The sequence below is a fragment of the Choloepus didactylus genome, chromosome 4, assembly GCF_015220235.1.
Source record: "Choloepus didactylus isolate mChoDid1 chromosome 4, mChoDid1.pri, whole genome shotgun sequence".
In the NCBI taxonomy this organism is placed as follows: domain Eukaryota; kingdom Metazoa; phylum Chordata; class Mammalia; order Pilosa; family Megalonychidae; genus Choloepus; species Choloepus didactylus.
Genome location: NC_051310.1, coordinates 108,001,593 through 108,018,541, shown reverse-complemented (window position 1 = coordinate 108,018,541; position 16,949 = coordinate 108,001,593). Strand labels below are relative to the sequence as shown.

Sequence of the window (16,949 nt, the reverse complement as noted above, 5' to 3'; positions counted from 1 at the left end):
CTTTCTGATTTGACTAGGCATTTGGCTATTTACAGAATTCTGGGATGAAAAGTATTGTCTTCAAAATTCTGAAGGTATTACTCAACTGTTCTCTAGCTTCCAGTATTGTGTTTGAGATTCAAAGTTGTTTTGATTTCTCATCCTTGAACATGTGACTTTGTTTTTCCTTTTTTTTTTTTTTTTTTTTTGATATTTGTAGAATATTCTTTGTCCTCAGTTTTCCGAAGTTTCACAATGATTGGTTTTGTGTGGATCTACTTTTATTCACTGTGGGTCCTCTCAATCTGGAAAGCTCATATCTTTCAGTTCTGGGAAATTTTCTGAGACTAATATTGATATTTCCTCCCCTTTGTTTTTCTCTTTCTGTAACACCTATTATTCAGATGCCAGACCTCTTGGACTGGCTCGCCCATCTTCCTACTATTTTTACTTTTCAAGTCTTAATCTTTTTCCTATACAGGCAGATCATGTATTTTCTCAGCTTTATCTTCTAACTCTATGTTTTCCATTTTTAAAATTACACTTTTCATTTCCAAAAATATCTGAATGTTTCTTTTAAAAACATCCTATTCTTAATTCATAGACGTGATATCCCCTGGTCTCACGGAAGATATTAATACAGTCTTTTTAAAAAAAATTTCCTTTCTTTGAGCTTCTATTTCTTGCAAGGTCCTTTTGTGTTTGAGTAATCTATGTCTTCTTCCATAGTCAAGGCCCTCCTCAGATGTCTGGTACCTTGGTTTCTGCTCATATTTAACACTTAATTTCAGTATCTTTAATTATTTCCTTCTTGGGCTAGCAAGATGACTCCAAGAAGACTTCCAATCTCCTACCTGGCAGGTGAAGCTGGCTGCTAGTGCTCTGGCAGCTAAGTATGGAGAAAAGGACTGGAAGTTATGGTGTTAGATTCAGCATCAAAATGTCAACATCCACTTAATCCAGTTGGTTTTAGTATGGTACTCCCATCTCAGCTATATTCAGTGTCCCCCAGTTCAGAAACCCTCTATTTAATCTCTACAGGGATTTAACCTCTAATCTTCTATCAGGGGTAGAAGAGTGAAGAGGAACAGTTGAGGCTAAGTGGAATGAAGTAGAGGATTTAGGAAACTGCTTCTTAAACAGATTTTTAACCAATCCTTCTGTTTTTGCCCCAAATCTAGAGGTGCAACGGTACTACCAACTCCTGAGCCTTTTTTAGGGGTTATGCATTGTAAGTTATTTCACTTCTTGGCTTTCCTCAACCCTGGCCTCAGATTCTGCTTTCTCAAGTCATTTGTTACTCATTATTATTCATTCATCTGCTTTCTAGAAAAAACATTTTGTTGCTGTGGTATCCACACAACATTTCTATTCTATTCTATTTTTCCTGAAAGATTAGGCCTTTTGAAATGTCCTTTTACTGTCTTTTTAGTGGGGTTTTTAATGGAAGATAAAGTAAATACATGTATTCAAACTCTTAGCTTAACCTCAAAGTCTACTCCTCCACTTAACCCTACCAAAGTCAGTAATTTATTTTTATAGTGAATACTTAATATTACCAAGATATTTGATCAATTTCTGAAATCACCAGTATTTCTTATATCCCACATCTTTCTTATGTTTACTTTTCTTCACGCTGAAGTGCATTCTTTAACAGCTCTTTTATAGAGCATTCATGGGTGGTCAACTCTCTTAATCTTTGGAAGTCTAAAAATGTCATTTTGCCCTCAGTCTTGAATGACTGTTTGAGAATAAAAGTCTAGGTTGAAGGCTCCTTTCTACTAACATTTTGAAGATATTGTTGGTCCCTCTTGTTGCTAATATGAATTCTGCCAGTCTGTCTTTCCTTTCTAACCTCTTGAACTCTGATGGTATAGAGTTTCAAAATGTGGTATCTAGATGTATCCATAGTTTTATTCAGCCAGCTTGGTATTCAGAAGGTACCGTCATTTAAAATCACTGATTTCAATTCTTGAAAATTATCAACAATTGTCTCTATTTTCTTTTCATTGGACTTTAAAATTTTGTTGTGTCTTTTTCTCTCTGTGCCATAATGTGGATGAATTCTTTACACTATGCCAATTCACTGACTCACTGCTGGATGTAACCAATACAGAGTTAAGCTTATCTAGTACATTTTTCATCTCAGTGACTATCCTCAGGGCAACTGAATGGTTTTTAGGAAAGGGGAGGAAGAAGGAGGAAGGGAGGGAGAGAGGGAAGAGAAAAGAAAAGAGTAAAAGATGATCCTAAAGTTAGCCTGGATACCAAACAGTTGGTAGTGCTGTTAGAACAGAAAAGGAGATGACTGATTTGGGGGAAAGATAATGAATCTGCCTTTGGATATGTTCAATTTCAGGAAACTACAAAGCAGATAGTAAAATACTGAAGTTATAGAGAATATGAGAATATTATATTTCTTGTATTTCCAATTTTTTACTCTATAAGAATACATTATGCATCACTGCTTCTGTGATTTTGCTCATGTTGCTGCTCTCTGAAATGCCCTCTAATTTTCTTTCTTGCTTCCTTCAAAACTCAAGGTAATTCATTTCCTGCAGGAAATGCCCCTTAAGAAGCAGGAGTTCATAATGACCTCTCTTCCCTGAACATCCCTTACCTGTTATTTGCTATATTCAACCTTATATTTGACATTAAAAGCTTCATGCAAAGGTCCTGATCTCTGGTAAGACATAATTCTTCAAGGGTGATGACCTGATTTTACCTCCATTATTTAGATGTGAGAGGTGATCATTAACAATATGTCATTAATGATGATTACTGGTAGTAAAATCATTTTTAGATTTTTTGTTATGAAGATTATTTACCTCATTTAACTGTAATTGTAAACCATTGACTTTATCCAACAGTATTCTTTGCTCTTGTTGAATTTTTCTCAACCTCTCTTTCAAATCTTCATTTTCAATCTCCAGATCCTTAAATAATAAAAATAACAAGTGCCAGACCAACCTTAAAAAAGCAATTCTTATAGAATAAATTTTTAAAAGTAATTTTCTATGACTTACAGATTATATATATATATATATGAACTTTAAATTTAAAAAAAAGAATTTCAATGACACACACTCAAATGACATAAAATCTACAGATTAAAAATAATAAAGAAAATTACTCTTCTATACATCCAATACAGTTATCTACAAGTGAGCAAAACCTTATGATCGCAACAAATTTTTTGAAAAAGTGTCATCTAGAAATAGAAAATGGCAGAAGACGACATTTTAAATTTTGCTTAACAACTCTCAAGTTTATGGGACTATTCTAATGCTTTTGTTAAACTAATCAGCATTTCAGTGCTCTGATAAAATACGTAAGTCTCCAAAAAGTAGTAAACAGTTCATTTTCTTAACACTACACAGTAAATTATTATCAAAGCATGAAAACCTAAGTAAAATGTTTTTTATTTATCATATGCAAAAGAGCTATTCAATTTATATTTTAATGGTGTTACAGTCATATAATAAATTGTTTAATTATGGGTTTTTGCTTCAACATAATCCACATACTAATTATGTTTTGAAAATTTTGCCAACATAATAAAAGGTAAAAAGCACTATGTGGTTAATTTAACAAAATTATTTTTCTTAATCAAAATAAAAAAAGACTTTAAGAAAGTTTTGATTTTTTTTTTTTTATTGTGGAATATAGCATGCTTACATAGAAGTGATAACTTTTCAAGTGCAATTTATCAAGTAGTTAAAGAGCAAATTTCAAAGAATGTTATGGGCTACAGTTCCACAGTTTCAGGTATTTCCTTATTGTGAAATATAATATATATGCAAAAATGTGATAATTTTCAAAGTACAATTTAATAAATAGTTATATAGGAATTTTCCAAGAATGTTATGGGTTACAGTACCATAGTTTCAGTTATTTCCTTATTGTGAAATTTAACACTAACAACCTCCACTTTTATCACCATAATTAATAATTTTCCAAAATGAATATAAATTTGGTTCACATTGCAAAATACATACATTTAAATAAAGTTACATAATGTTAGTTACATCATTTCCTAGTATTTGTTAAAACAAGACTTTCTATAGCACATTTCTAATGGTATATGATTTAATTATATAATCCCAACTCAAACATTTATTTCCCTTCTTTATAAAGGGATTGGACAGGAAAACAAAATCTCAAAACCATACCAACTTATCCATGCTCTCCCCCACCCATCTTGGATACATTTCTGCTCCTTCCCTTTCCTCACCCCCACCCAAACACCACTGGGATTCTTTGTAAAGGAAAACATCAAATGCTTTTTTTTCTTTTTACCTGAATGTTTTGATGCTCCCTCTGATTTGACTTCATATTTACTTCATCTTGCATGTGTGTCAAATTACGCTTTGGTAAAACATTAAAGAACGCAGGTTAGCCAGTATGAGAACTTAGAAAGATATCTTTTCTCAGTAGGCAATAAGCCCAATTAGTGATTTTCAGTTTATCCAATACTAAATTTTGCTGCATATGACACAAGGTGGCAGTATTTCCACTTAAAACACAAAAACAGAAAGCATCTTTAATGGCTTTTAAATAAGTCCAGTATAAATTATTTTTAAATACTAAAAAATAAATTCAAAATACTCAATGTTAAGGATTTATTTTATAACTAGAATCACCAAATTTTAATAAGAAAAATTTGTACTAGATACAAAACTTTAACTGTGCTATAAAGCATTACAACCGTTCCTGAAGGAAAAATTTATTTTAAGAAGATGGGGTTGGGGCGGGGGAAAGGTAGGCAGTTACATTAATGGTGAAAGAAATATGGAAAGTATTTATTTCTCTGAGCGCTATTGAAATAAAACATTAAAGGACGTGATAAGGAGGAGACAGACATAACCATCTGATCCGAGCTAAATAAAAGAGTTCCAAATAACTTGATTGGGTATATGTTCTGTTCTTGTACACTTACTATTTTAAAACTTTAGTCCAGCTAGAGAGTTGCTTTAAAAAAAAATACAACAGAATTATTAAACAAGAGAACAAACACCCACCTTTTTTTAAACCCAAACTGACTTATATCTGTACAACTAATTTGGAAAGCTCTTTCTTTTTGAGAATTAAAAAGAAAAAAAAAGCTAATGCTTTAATTCTCCAAAATAATTTTGTCATGTTTGGTCCTACTAAGTGTATGTGGGAATTTTTTTAAATGTCCCTCTTTACAAACCTGCTTGGATTCTGTTTAAAGAAGTTTTTAAAATATCATTCTAATGAATTTGGATTTGGAATTAGGTCAAAGTCCCATTGAAAAGATATTCTGCACCACAGTTTGGTCCAAACTAGCCTCATCCCTTCTGCCAAAGGACCATTCTTCAATCATAATCTGGCCAGTCTTCTCACAGCTCACCACTATAATTTCCAGCCTTCCTTTCAGGATCCCTACCCACCCCACTCAGACTTCCTAAATCAACCCAATCCTTTGAAGACGCCCCTTCTTGACAAAGCCTTCGCACACTAAACCACCTCTCCTGCACCTCTGACTCCAGCAGCAGCGACAATCTGCACCACTGCACCGGTGTTCACAACTTGCTTTATGTGCTCCGCTTCCGCTGGATGGACTTCCAAACTCCTTGCCACAAAAGGCCCTTCATAGTTTGGCCCCTGGCCACCTGGCAGGTCTCCTCTCCTGCTGCCCTCCACTGTGCACACTCCACTCCTGTCACACAGGCCTTCTACTGCCTGCCCCATGGATGTATCAACCATGCTCCCTCATCAGGGGCTCAGCACTTCTCCCAGGAGCCCCGGGGCTTCCTCCTCACTTCTCTAGACCTCTCAAACGTTACTTCCTCAGAGAGAGGCCTTTTCATTCCTAATTCCATTTTGCTTTTTTTAATATAGCATCTGTTATGATAATAATGTGCACTTGTATTGTTCATTTCTCCTACAAGGATAGAAATTTGAAGGGAGGCAGGGACTTTGTTTTGTACACTATGATATCCCCAGCAGTTAGAACAGCAATTGGCATATTACGGGTGTTCAACAGTTATCTGTTGAACAAAACTGAACGTCTTATTTTCCTAACTACACTATAGGATTCTTAAAACAAGAAGAAACCCTAAATACATCAGACACTCAATAAATGTATTCAATACATAATGCAAACAAGTTAGAAGCTATGGGTCTTACTATTCAGGGTAGAATATTAACTCCTCACAATCATTTACACAACCCCTAGAACACTAAGCACAGTGCCTTTCCCATATTAATATTCACTAATTATTTCTTTTAAATATCCATATATTTTAGAATGCATTTTTCTCCAATTCCATGTTAGATGGCTGGTACTTATATAACAGTATATATTTTATTTCACTCTACCCCCCATTTAGGTTATCTGAAGAATGGGGGGAAATGTTGGAACAGTTGATCCAGATGCAAAAGAAAAGTGTCAACAGACATGACACATGCATGAATGTATTATTTAATTCTGATGGATTAAAAGGAAAACATGCTTTAATTTAGCTTTCAGGTTCAGGTGAGGTAAAAAAAAAAAAAAAAAAAGATGCATAATGATGATCAGAATTGCTCAGAATGTACCTGATTATTTTCTCTCCAGGATTTGGAAGGGCTCAGGTTCCTCTGACTAGAGAAAAGATGAAAGCCTGGAAGGGAACACCCAGCAAAAGAGGAAAGCTGCCTACACTAGTTTTTGAGCAAGCTAGTGAGAATGCTGTGAAACCAACCCCACTTAATTTGGAAGAGATTAGAGGAAAATGATAGGATATTTACTCAAACTGGGACATAAAACTAGGGTTAAACAGTGATTTGATAATAAAATTAGCACAAAAGGTATTCAATAGCAGGTATGAATTATTTCATGTACTGTTATTTTTTAAGTAAAATCCTTGATTAAATACATGCACAGAAAAAAAAAAAGATTGAAAAATCAAAATGGTAACAGTGGTACTGAAATCACAATGCATAGTCAGTTTTGAATTGTTTTGTTTCACACTGCACTGAAATAACTTCCCATTAACAGTAAAAATTTGACTTTGTTATTAAGGCAGAATGGGAAAGCTGTTTATGATCTGACAGGCTGAACTTCATCATTAAGAATTTCAATAAGGTGCCACATCTCATACTTGAAAGGATTCACTGTTAAAGGCTAGCAATCAGGAGGCTATTTGTTTCCCGTTGGATACATTCGTTTTATTCAAGATTCATTGTCTCAAGTTGAGTCACAGTAAATCTTAATAGGGTCTCATGACTTCAATAGCTAGGTTCTACATGAGCATGACAAATTGAGGGGAGACCAGCAAGCATTTAAACTCTAAACAATTATGCATGCTCAATAACCAGTTTTAGTAAAAACTTTACTTATTCAATAAATACCATTTTTTTTTAAATAAAATTAAGACCTACCTGTTGCAAAGGTGGTCCTTTCTTCCAAAATTCTCTCCCTTGAAGATTTAAAAAAAGAGAAAGAGAGGAGAAAGAGGATTAGTGAAACAGTAGATTAAATTGGGTATAGATGTACATCCAACCTGTAATTCCACAATTGAAAGTTAACCTTAAAGAAATATATTTTAAAGTTTCCCCTAAAGCTTATTACTTCACAGAAGTTTTATTTCCAAAAATTAAGCTTAAAACAACTGAGAAATATCACTTTTGCCTATCAAATTGGCAAAGTTTTTTTGGATATAATAATATGCAAGTAGGTAATATTCAATGTTAGGGAGGGGAGGCAGGTAAAAAGTGGGGAATTTAAAGCACCTCATAATAGGAAGGCAACTGGGAAACATATAGCAAAAGCTTAAATAAATATGCATACCCTATAACCCAGTGATTCAATTTTCTAGGAATTGATCTGAAAGGAGTAATAAAAATGTGAAAATATTTATGTATTAAAACCTTCACTACATTGCTATTTATAAATGTGAAAAACTGTAAACAAATGCCACCAATAGAAAACTGCTTAATTAAATGCAATTTAAATAAACGCAATTTCATGGATCAATAAAAATCATACTGTAGAAAAAATATCTATTAATGAGGGGGAAAAAACCTTTAAATATATTAAGTGGAAAACTAAGCTACAAACCAGTACTATGGGTGATCTGAATTTCATGCATAGGGAAAAGATTGGAAGGGTATTCATCAAAATGTTAATAGGCCCTCCTTGGTGGTAGGATAAGTGACTTTTTTTATTCATTGTGCTTTTTGGTATTTTCCACTTTCTCTTTAATAAACACAGAAAAAAAACTTGGCACAGGCATTTGGTAAATATTGATTGTTGAATAGTTTACATACATACTTAAACAATGATTCTTCCTTTAAACCTCTGTAAGTTTAAGAGGTAAGAACTTCACTCCTCCCCATCAAAACAACTATTATTAAAATATTTGATTTGGTTCTCCCTCCTCAGTTCTTAAATTACTGCACAGTGTATTAGGGTTGGCTGGATAAACCAGATAATATATGCAACACACACTGTCTCAAAACAAAAGACTAAAATCAACAAGCAAATCCATGGGATAGAGGAAGATGAACCAACATTGTTTATCAGTGAGGAACGTTTTGTGTCTTACAATATGTAGTTACACCACCTAAGTCTTTAAAAACTGCTTTTTATTAACCTGGACTTCTAGTTAAAGAAAAGGGGTACCTTTGTTGATATTTTCCGATGCAGTCTTTAGTAGGTTCAGAATGTCCAGATTGTCACCAATTCTTGCATAGTAGGAACAATCATGACCAAGAACATCCAGCAAGCTTACATCAGCACCATTTTTAATTAAGACTTCTACAGCATCTTTGCAACCATACTCACAACCTAGCATAAGAGCAGTTCTACAAAGGGAAAACAGAAGAATAAAAGACCTCAAGAAAGATCCAAGAAAATATTTAAGAAATATTCAGCCAGAGGACTTGTTCTTAAAAAAACAGATACTACTTTAGAAATTCATACTTCATACAAATAGATTTTACGCTATATTTTTATCTTATATTTAACTTCATTGCATTTATAAAACATTTTATTTTTGTCTTAGTTTGCCAAGCAAAAATCATATATCACCTTGTGTACTTTTTATTACCTCTACTAACAAACTTCACTGATAAAAACTCTACTATCTCTGTGACAGTTAGGTTCATGTGTCAACTTGGCCAGGTGATGGTGTCCAGTTGTCTGGTTAAGCAAGCACTGGCCTATCTGTTGCTGTGAGGACATTCTATGGACTTAAGCCATCAGTATGTTGATTGCATCTTGGCTAGTTACATCTGCAGTCAGCCAAGGGGAGTGTCTTCCACAGTGAGAGAAGTTTAATCAGTTGAAGGCTTTTTTTTGGGGGGGGGGGGGCTTTGATAGCTTCAGCAGTCAGAAGATAGAACTTTCGCCTGTACTTCAGCCAGCCTGCCTCTCTCCTTGGGAATTCATCAAAGACCTACATCAGAGTGCCAGAATGCAGCCTCCCCTAAGGAATTTGGACTCGTGCATTCCCACAGTTGCATGAGACACTTTTATAAAACGTCATACTATTTACAGATCTCTCCTGTTGGTTCTGTTTTCCTAGAGAACCTTGACTAATTCAGCTTATATAAGTTTATCTAGCAAAGACTCAGCAGAGTCTAAGGTTTTAATGTCCCCACTGCCATCATTATCAACGTATATGTCCCCATCCTAATTTTCAGGATCCCATTCCTTTCCGATCAATGCCTCTACTTTAACAGCAGACACCCCACAAGGCTGAGAATTTAGTTTACATTGCAAATCAGCTACTCACACAATGAGACTCAGTCTGGTTTTCAGAGATCTCAAGTCTGCAGCCAAAGGAAATAAGATTTTCTTTCAGGGCACACACAGAAATTTTACATCTTTCACATGGCTTTTAATCTGCAAATTTGAAGCCTTCAGCTCATCCCTTTCTTTTATAATTGTATCCAGCATATCTAGGAACAACCAGCCAACATCACTGTATCTTTTAACTCCACAAAAGTCTGTTAAGGTGTCAAAAACACTCACCCAGAACCTTGTCTTATATAAGCTTATGATTAGCAGAATCAAATGGAGATATTTTGTGTATCTCTGTTGCCAACTCATGCCATGGGTGGTTAGTGTCATCTTGATTACTGGAAATAGAGTCATTAGTGCCTTTGAATCTAATCAGAGTAGAAAACCAAGTGCAAAAAAAAGATTGTTTCTCAAGAACCAAAGCTGTATTAGTCAGGGTTCTCTAGGGAAACAAAACCAACAGGAGATTATCTATAAATAGTATGACATTTTTAAAAAGTGTCTCACGCAACTGAGGGGATGCACGAGTCCAAATTCTGTAGGGCAACTTCAAGCTGGCACTCCAATGAAGGTCTTTGATGAATTCCCCAGGAAAGGCTGGCTGGCGAAAGTTCTGTCTTCTGACTGCTGAAGCTATCAACCCCCCAAACCTCCCTTAAAAGCCTTCAACTGATACAACAAAATACAACAAAATTCAACTAATACAACAAAATTCAACTAATACAACAAAATAGAATTCAACTAATACAACAAAATAGAATTAAATAGTCATGGAAATTTAGAAGAAACCTTCAACTGATTAGATTAAACTTCTCTCACTGTGGAAGACACTCCCCTTGGCCGACTGCAGATGTAATTAGACACAGATGCAATCAATGTACTGATGATTTAAGTTCAGGAAATGTCCTCACAGCAACACATAGGCCAGTGCTTGCTTAACCAGACAACTGGGCACCATCACCTGGCCAAAATGACAAACTTGAACCTAACCATCACAATCTCCTTGATTCCAGTCCTTTAATGTGCTACAAATAATCACCAAAAAGAGCATCTACATTTTTCAACACATGAGTTCTTTGCTCAAAACCTGTGACAATAAACCCAAACTACCAAAGGCCCTTCATGAGCTGAATTACATCATGCAAACTTCCCAACAAGCCCCTTCTACTCCAAAACAAGAATCAGATCCCTGCTCCTGATTTGCCTACTTTAGAGAGTCTTGTTTCTTTCTCCTAACTGAAGACTTTAACATCTTACAATTTGTTTTAAAACTTGCCCCTCAAATAAGCCTTCCTCAATTAACCCTATGCTAACATGGACCGTTGCTTTATTCTAGTGACTGAAATCATTAGCACTTAAACATTTAACAGTGTATCAGCAAACAGTAATAATACAACAAAATAGAATTAAATAGTCATGGAAATTTAGAAGAAACCTAGAAATAATTTTATCCAATCCCCTACTTCTGCTAAGGAAACTAACATCTAATGAAATGAAGTGACTTACCCTATAGCTAATTATGTCTTCAATTGTGAATATTTGATTTCACAAAAAAACTGATTCTTGCTTTTACTTTGCCTATGTATGTTCTTTTTCTCTTATGTCCCCATCCCCCAAGTAGTTGCTAGTATAAAATTCTACACACAACAGCCATTAACTGTTTTTGTTATTGAGGAACAAAACGTTATAGAAAAGACAGGCAAAAAAAAAAAAAAAAAAAAAAGAGAGAGAGAGCCTTGAATGTGGAAGGTCACTAAGCTTATAATTCATTTTTTAAAGTATCTGCTATCTAAATAATATAGATTGCCCTACCTCACTGTCTGTGACGTTCCAATGAAAACATACAGGAAGAAGTGTTTTGAAAATATAAGATCTAGAAAAATATAATGCATTATATGTGGATCAACCAGATCATCCTTTCATGATCCTAAAATTTATTTTTAAAAGCAAATTATCTTTGTCATGCTTGGAACGAGATTGTGGTATCTGCAAAAACAAAGTAATACAAAAAGCCACTTTCTTAATAATCAGATTAATGATTTAATGGCTTAAGAATATCCTCCTTTGAAAAGTCTGAACAGTAAAAACAATGAGACATCTAAAGATACTTTGTTATATTTATTTGCAATGAACTACAAATAACAGGATAAGTATTTAGAAGAATAAAATTAGGCCACAAGAAACCAACAATTTTAATAATAATTATCTACAAAATCACAGAAATTTTACTTATAAATTATTGTAATGCTTTAATTGTAATGCTTAATGGAGGGGATATATTTCAGACACTTTATAGTCAAAAATTTCATGGCTATAAACAGTAGAATTATAACATAGATAGCACTATGGTACACTAGACCCAGAGAAGGGGAAAGGAAGAATTATAGTTAGAAATCATTAGTACATGCCATTCAAATAACATCAAATACAGAAGCAAAAATAAACTAAGGGAATCTAGAGGTACAGAAATGGGCTCAGTTTGGGAGAAGGAAGCTATATTGTGATGTACAAAGTCAGTTTGAGCAAATGTGTACTGAAACCTTTCAAGCTACAGGACACTGAAGAATCACTTCACTCTCAAAAGACCTACTACTGGAGAGTAGACTATAGATGCGATTTTTTTAAATTCCCCTTTATATCTTATTTGCTACCACTTAATTAAGGATTTTTTTAAAAGCGTAACTAACTGGGACATAATTCTTTTTCCCTCAGTTCTTTGATCTGAACATAGACTCTAATCATTGTGTTTATTCAGCATTTGCCCTATCATCTTCCCCTATTTCCCCCTTCATCTTTTTTTTAGCAGATGCCAAAGAAAAGTGAGAAGCAGATGCTAGTTCCAAGGAAGAGCAAGCCATGGAAGGGAAGGAAAGACCAAGCCACAAGAGCACAGTTTCATCTTCACTGCACATCTAGTTGGTATCTGGGGAGCTATTATAAAAGAATTACCTGTTTTGTTTGTCTCTGGAATTAATATCTGCTCCTCTGTCTATCAGCAGTTGACATATCGTTGGCCTACACATCTGAGTAGCCAGAACAAGTGGGGTCCGCCCATCCTAAGGAACAAAAGAAATAAAACAGCATTAAGACAACCTATCTCCCAAAACACAGAAGTCAGAATAAATGAACTGGAATGAGAATAAACATAAATCAACTTACTACATCTTTGGCATTCACAGAGGCTCCATGGTCACAAAGCAGCTGTATGCTAGAAGGACAGTCTGCCATAGCTTTTAGGAGCAAAGAAAAATGATGAATGGTGAACATCTGGTGGTAAGACACACGGAGTTTTGCTAGCTCCTTATGTGGCATATGTTCAACATCCTTCACTCTCAGCTCAATCTAAAAGCATCAATTTTCTAATTGAAAATGGGTTAGACAAGAATATTCTATAAATTTTGAAAAATTTATTTGGACCAAGGAATACTGTCACCCTCGAAGAAAACAATACACTACTATACTAAGGATAAACATCGAGTAAAAAAAAATCAAACTTGAATCTTCCATTTACAGAATATTTTTAAGCATAACAATTGACTTGATCTTTGAAGTGTTAGTTCAGTACTTTTCTTAAAGAATCATATTCATTTTTTATAGAACCACCACAGTGAATAAAGTGTGACCCAAACAATTCATATTTCTTTTTAAAAGCAGAGATTGCAATGTCTGTCCTTAATGATGCAAAGGAGGATCATTTTGCTAAAAATTATCTTATAAAATCACACTATGCTTCTTCTCTGGCCAATACTAGTAGTTCATATTTGTATTAGGAGAAAATTATTCTTAAATTCCTAAAATAGGATTGTTCATAATCCCTTTGAAATTTTTTTTTTAAAGCCTTATGAGTTTATAACTACTGGCAAAAAAAAAGTATCGGCAAATTCAACGTGTGTGTGTGTGTGTGTGTGTGTGTGTGAAATGCAAGAGAAACAAAACAAAACCAAACACACATAAGAAAATCAAATAAGTTTTTGTTTCTAGTGACTTTAATCAAGCAAAAGTCTTTTATGTAAAATATATAATAAAAAGATGAGCTGAACCTGAATTCATCAATTCAGGAATTATAAAATTAACAACCATTCAAGTCCAATTATAAGTGAGAAAGAAACAAATATAAAACATAATCCATTCCACAGTTACACTGAACACATAAAGTCAATACAAAAAGAGCAGAGTGCCAGCTCTTCACCAAACTCTGATCACCCTTTCCTCCATGGTAATAATTTTACGGCTGGGCACATGGCAGCTCACCTGCTATATTTTACAGAGACCACATTTCCCAATTTCCCTTGCAGTATGCAGATGGAGCCATGTGAGATTGATTTTGCCAACGGAATACGACAAGAATGACATGAGCTACTTCAGAATCTGGGCCTTAAAAAACTGGTTATGCATTCCTCCATCATCTTTTTTCCTTCCTATAATCAGGGACACAGATGTGCCTGCTACCAGCTTCAGCCTTAAAAATGAAGACAACACCCTAGAGGATAGTAGAGAAACAAAATAGAAGAAATCTGGTTCCCTGAATAACCATAAGGGACAGAGGCACCAGCCAATCTGAATATCAGGCTGTTAACATGAAAGAAATAAACTGTACAGTCTTTAGCCAATGTTATTTAAGGATCTCTTTGTTAACAGCAGTCTAGCCTTAATATTAAGGCAAAAACTGCTATTAGGAATTTGTTAACAAATGTATAAAATACATGGCTCTAGTTTAGTGGCTGGCTGGTAGGTGGTGAATAAACATATTTCAGGCTAGAAATCTGGTGATTCTTCTGTCACAAAACATTTGATAAAGTTATAATCTATGATAACTTGGAAGGTACACCGTGTGATAACAGATCCTTTACAGGGGAAGCAACAGAAAAGAGCCAAAATATTAGTGCATATTGGCAGCTGCCTAGTGCTTTTAGCAAAGTATTACAAGAAAGAGATGAGCGCAAACAAGAATCAGCCAGTTTGTGAACAGAGATGGACGAGAACAGACTGTCCAGATATTTGGGAACTCTCACCATGATAGAAAAGACCACTATTTCACAATACCAGATAGCAGGAGATAAAATATTTCTCAAAGACCTCCTGAGAAGTAAAAATGGGGAAAAAAATCTAGTCCTGGGGAAAAGATCAGATTGTAGATATTATATTCCCATCCAAAACTAATATTTCAAATGGCTTTGAAGTAGCAGCCATTAAAATTAGGAAGAGAGGTTTTTTTTTTCTCGGCAAGACAGCAGAGTAGGGAACTATAAGACTCAGTTCACCCCCTAAGCCAGCTAGTAAACTGCCAGGAACTGTCTGTAACGACTATTCAGGGGTTCTGGAAATCAGAACACCATACACCATCTAGGGAAGAGAAAAAGGAAGAAACTGATAACCTGCAGGGAAGAGCTGTAAGTAAAATGCTCCATGATGCAAAAGCCAATGCCCATCCTCAACTCTTGTGGCAGGTCACCTAGGGATCCAGTACCTGACCAGAAATAAAAGTCTCTTCCCCAAGAATGGGGGGTGGGGTGGGGAACAGCTGAGCACTGATTACAGCTTCTAATTGGTGAATTTGGAATGCTGGGTCCCGGCTCTGAGGGCAGCTACGGTTTTGATGTGCCCGGGACAAAAGCTGCCAGCAGCCTCTGTTTCAAACCCACCCACAATAGGGATGCAAGCAGGGAGGATTTAAAGTCACACGGCCTTCTTAGAGATGAAGTGAAAAATTTGCTGAAGGGCATCTCTTCCCCAAGAAAAGGGTGGGGAGTACAACCCAGCACCTTTTGCACCTATTGATTACCAAATGCAGATCCCTGGGTCCAGGCTCTGTGCTATAGTTTCAACCCACTCCAGACAAAAGCTGCTAGCAGGGGTGGGGTCCACTGAGACTTAAAGGCATAGCACCACCTTAGGGTTGCGGGTAACAGTTCACTGAAGAACAGGAAAGCACAGATGCAGGGAGCCATCAAAGAGAAGTTTGGCATCCTTCCAGGTCTCTGCCCCAGGGCACTCTGGAACCAATCTACACCCCTTTCATGAGTCCCTGGCCATGATTTGACTAGAAATACTGACCTGGGAAAGTCCTTTCTAGGATGACTCTCCTCCCAGAATTTGTCCTCCAGAAAACAGCAACAAGGAATATTAAAAAAAAGTTGTAGAGGCAAATAAAAAAAACAAACAAAACAGATCAACATTCCCAGGAAGGAACAGGGGAAAGGAAGCTTTCTCCTTTGGGTAAAACAAATGCCCAAACAGTACAATCTCAAAAATTATGCCATATATCCAGGGCAAGAATCAAATAAATAAGAGCTAATTGAACGGTTAAACACAAGCTATTCTAAACGTCTATGATAAGGTGAACCAAGTGTCAAAGAAATGACTTAGCACAAAGCCAATAAACAAGAAAACCCTGGGCAAGAGAGAGAAACTGAACTTCAGAATAAACTCATCCCCCCCCCCAAAAAATAAAAACAAAACAGATGCCTCAACACCAGCAAAAAATTATAAACCATACTAAGAACCAGGAAGATGTGGCTCAAAGGAGCAAATTAAAATTTAAGTGGACACACAAAATTTGGAACAAAGTATTCAAGATGTTCAAACAAATCTACTGAATCAATTCAAGGACATGAAGAAAAATATGGTTAAAGAGATAAAGGATATTAAGAAGACACTCTGTAAGACAGAAGAATTTGAAAATATAAAAAGAAATGTAACAAATGATGGGAATGAAATACACAATAGAAGAGAGTAAAAATACATGAGAGGCATACAACAGTAGATTAGAACAGGCAGAAGAAAGAATCAGCAAGCTAGAAGACAGGACACTTGAAATCTTAGACAGAAGAATAGAAAGAGAAGAGAATAAGAAAAATTGAGCAGTCTCAGGGATTTGAGCGACAGCACGAAGCATGCAAACATACGCATAATCAGTGTACCAGAAGGAGAAGGGAAAAGAGGCAGAAAGAATATTTTAGGAAGTCTAATGGCTCAAAATTTTCCAACTCTTATGAAGGATATAAATATACATGTTCAAGAAGCACAATGTACTTCAAATAGAATAAATCCTAATAGACCTATTCTGAGAAATATACTAATCAGAATATCAAATGCCAAAGATAAGGAAAAAATCCTGAAAGCAGCAAGAGAAAAGCAATTTATCACATATAAGGGGAATGAAATAAGGCTAAGTGCCAATATCTCATCAGAAACCATAGACGTGAGAAGGCAGTGG

General features: G+C 35.3%; 1 protein-coding gene across 5 annotated transcripts in view; it reads right to left on the bottom strand.

The window, feature by feature from the left end:
* The window catches only part of UACA (uveal autoantigen with coiled-coil domains and ankyrin repeats), a 154,293-nt gene that overhangs the window by 51,245 nt on the left and 86,099 nt on the right, over positions 1 to 16,949 (bottom strand). For all 5 annotated transcript variants that reach the window (XM_037833538.1, XM_037833536.1, XM_037833535.1 and 2 more), the window contains exons 6-11: positions 12,893 to 12,963; positions 12,683 to 12,789; positions 8,612 to 8,793; positions 7,369 to 7,406; positions 4,279 to 4,347; positions 2,808 to 2,915 (exon numbers count right to left, since the gene is read on the bottom strand). In XM_037833538.1, coding sequence (XP_037689466.1) covers positions 2,808 to 2,915; positions 4,279 to 4,347; positions 7,369 to 7,406; positions 8,612 to 8,793; positions 12,683 to 12,789; positions 12,893 to 12,963 — 575 coding nt within the window. The remainder of the gene's footprint in view (positions 1 to 2,807; positions 2,916 to 4,278; positions 4,348 to 7,368; positions 7,407 to 8,611; positions 8,794 to 12,682; positions 12,790 to 12,892; positions 12,964 to 16,949) is intronic.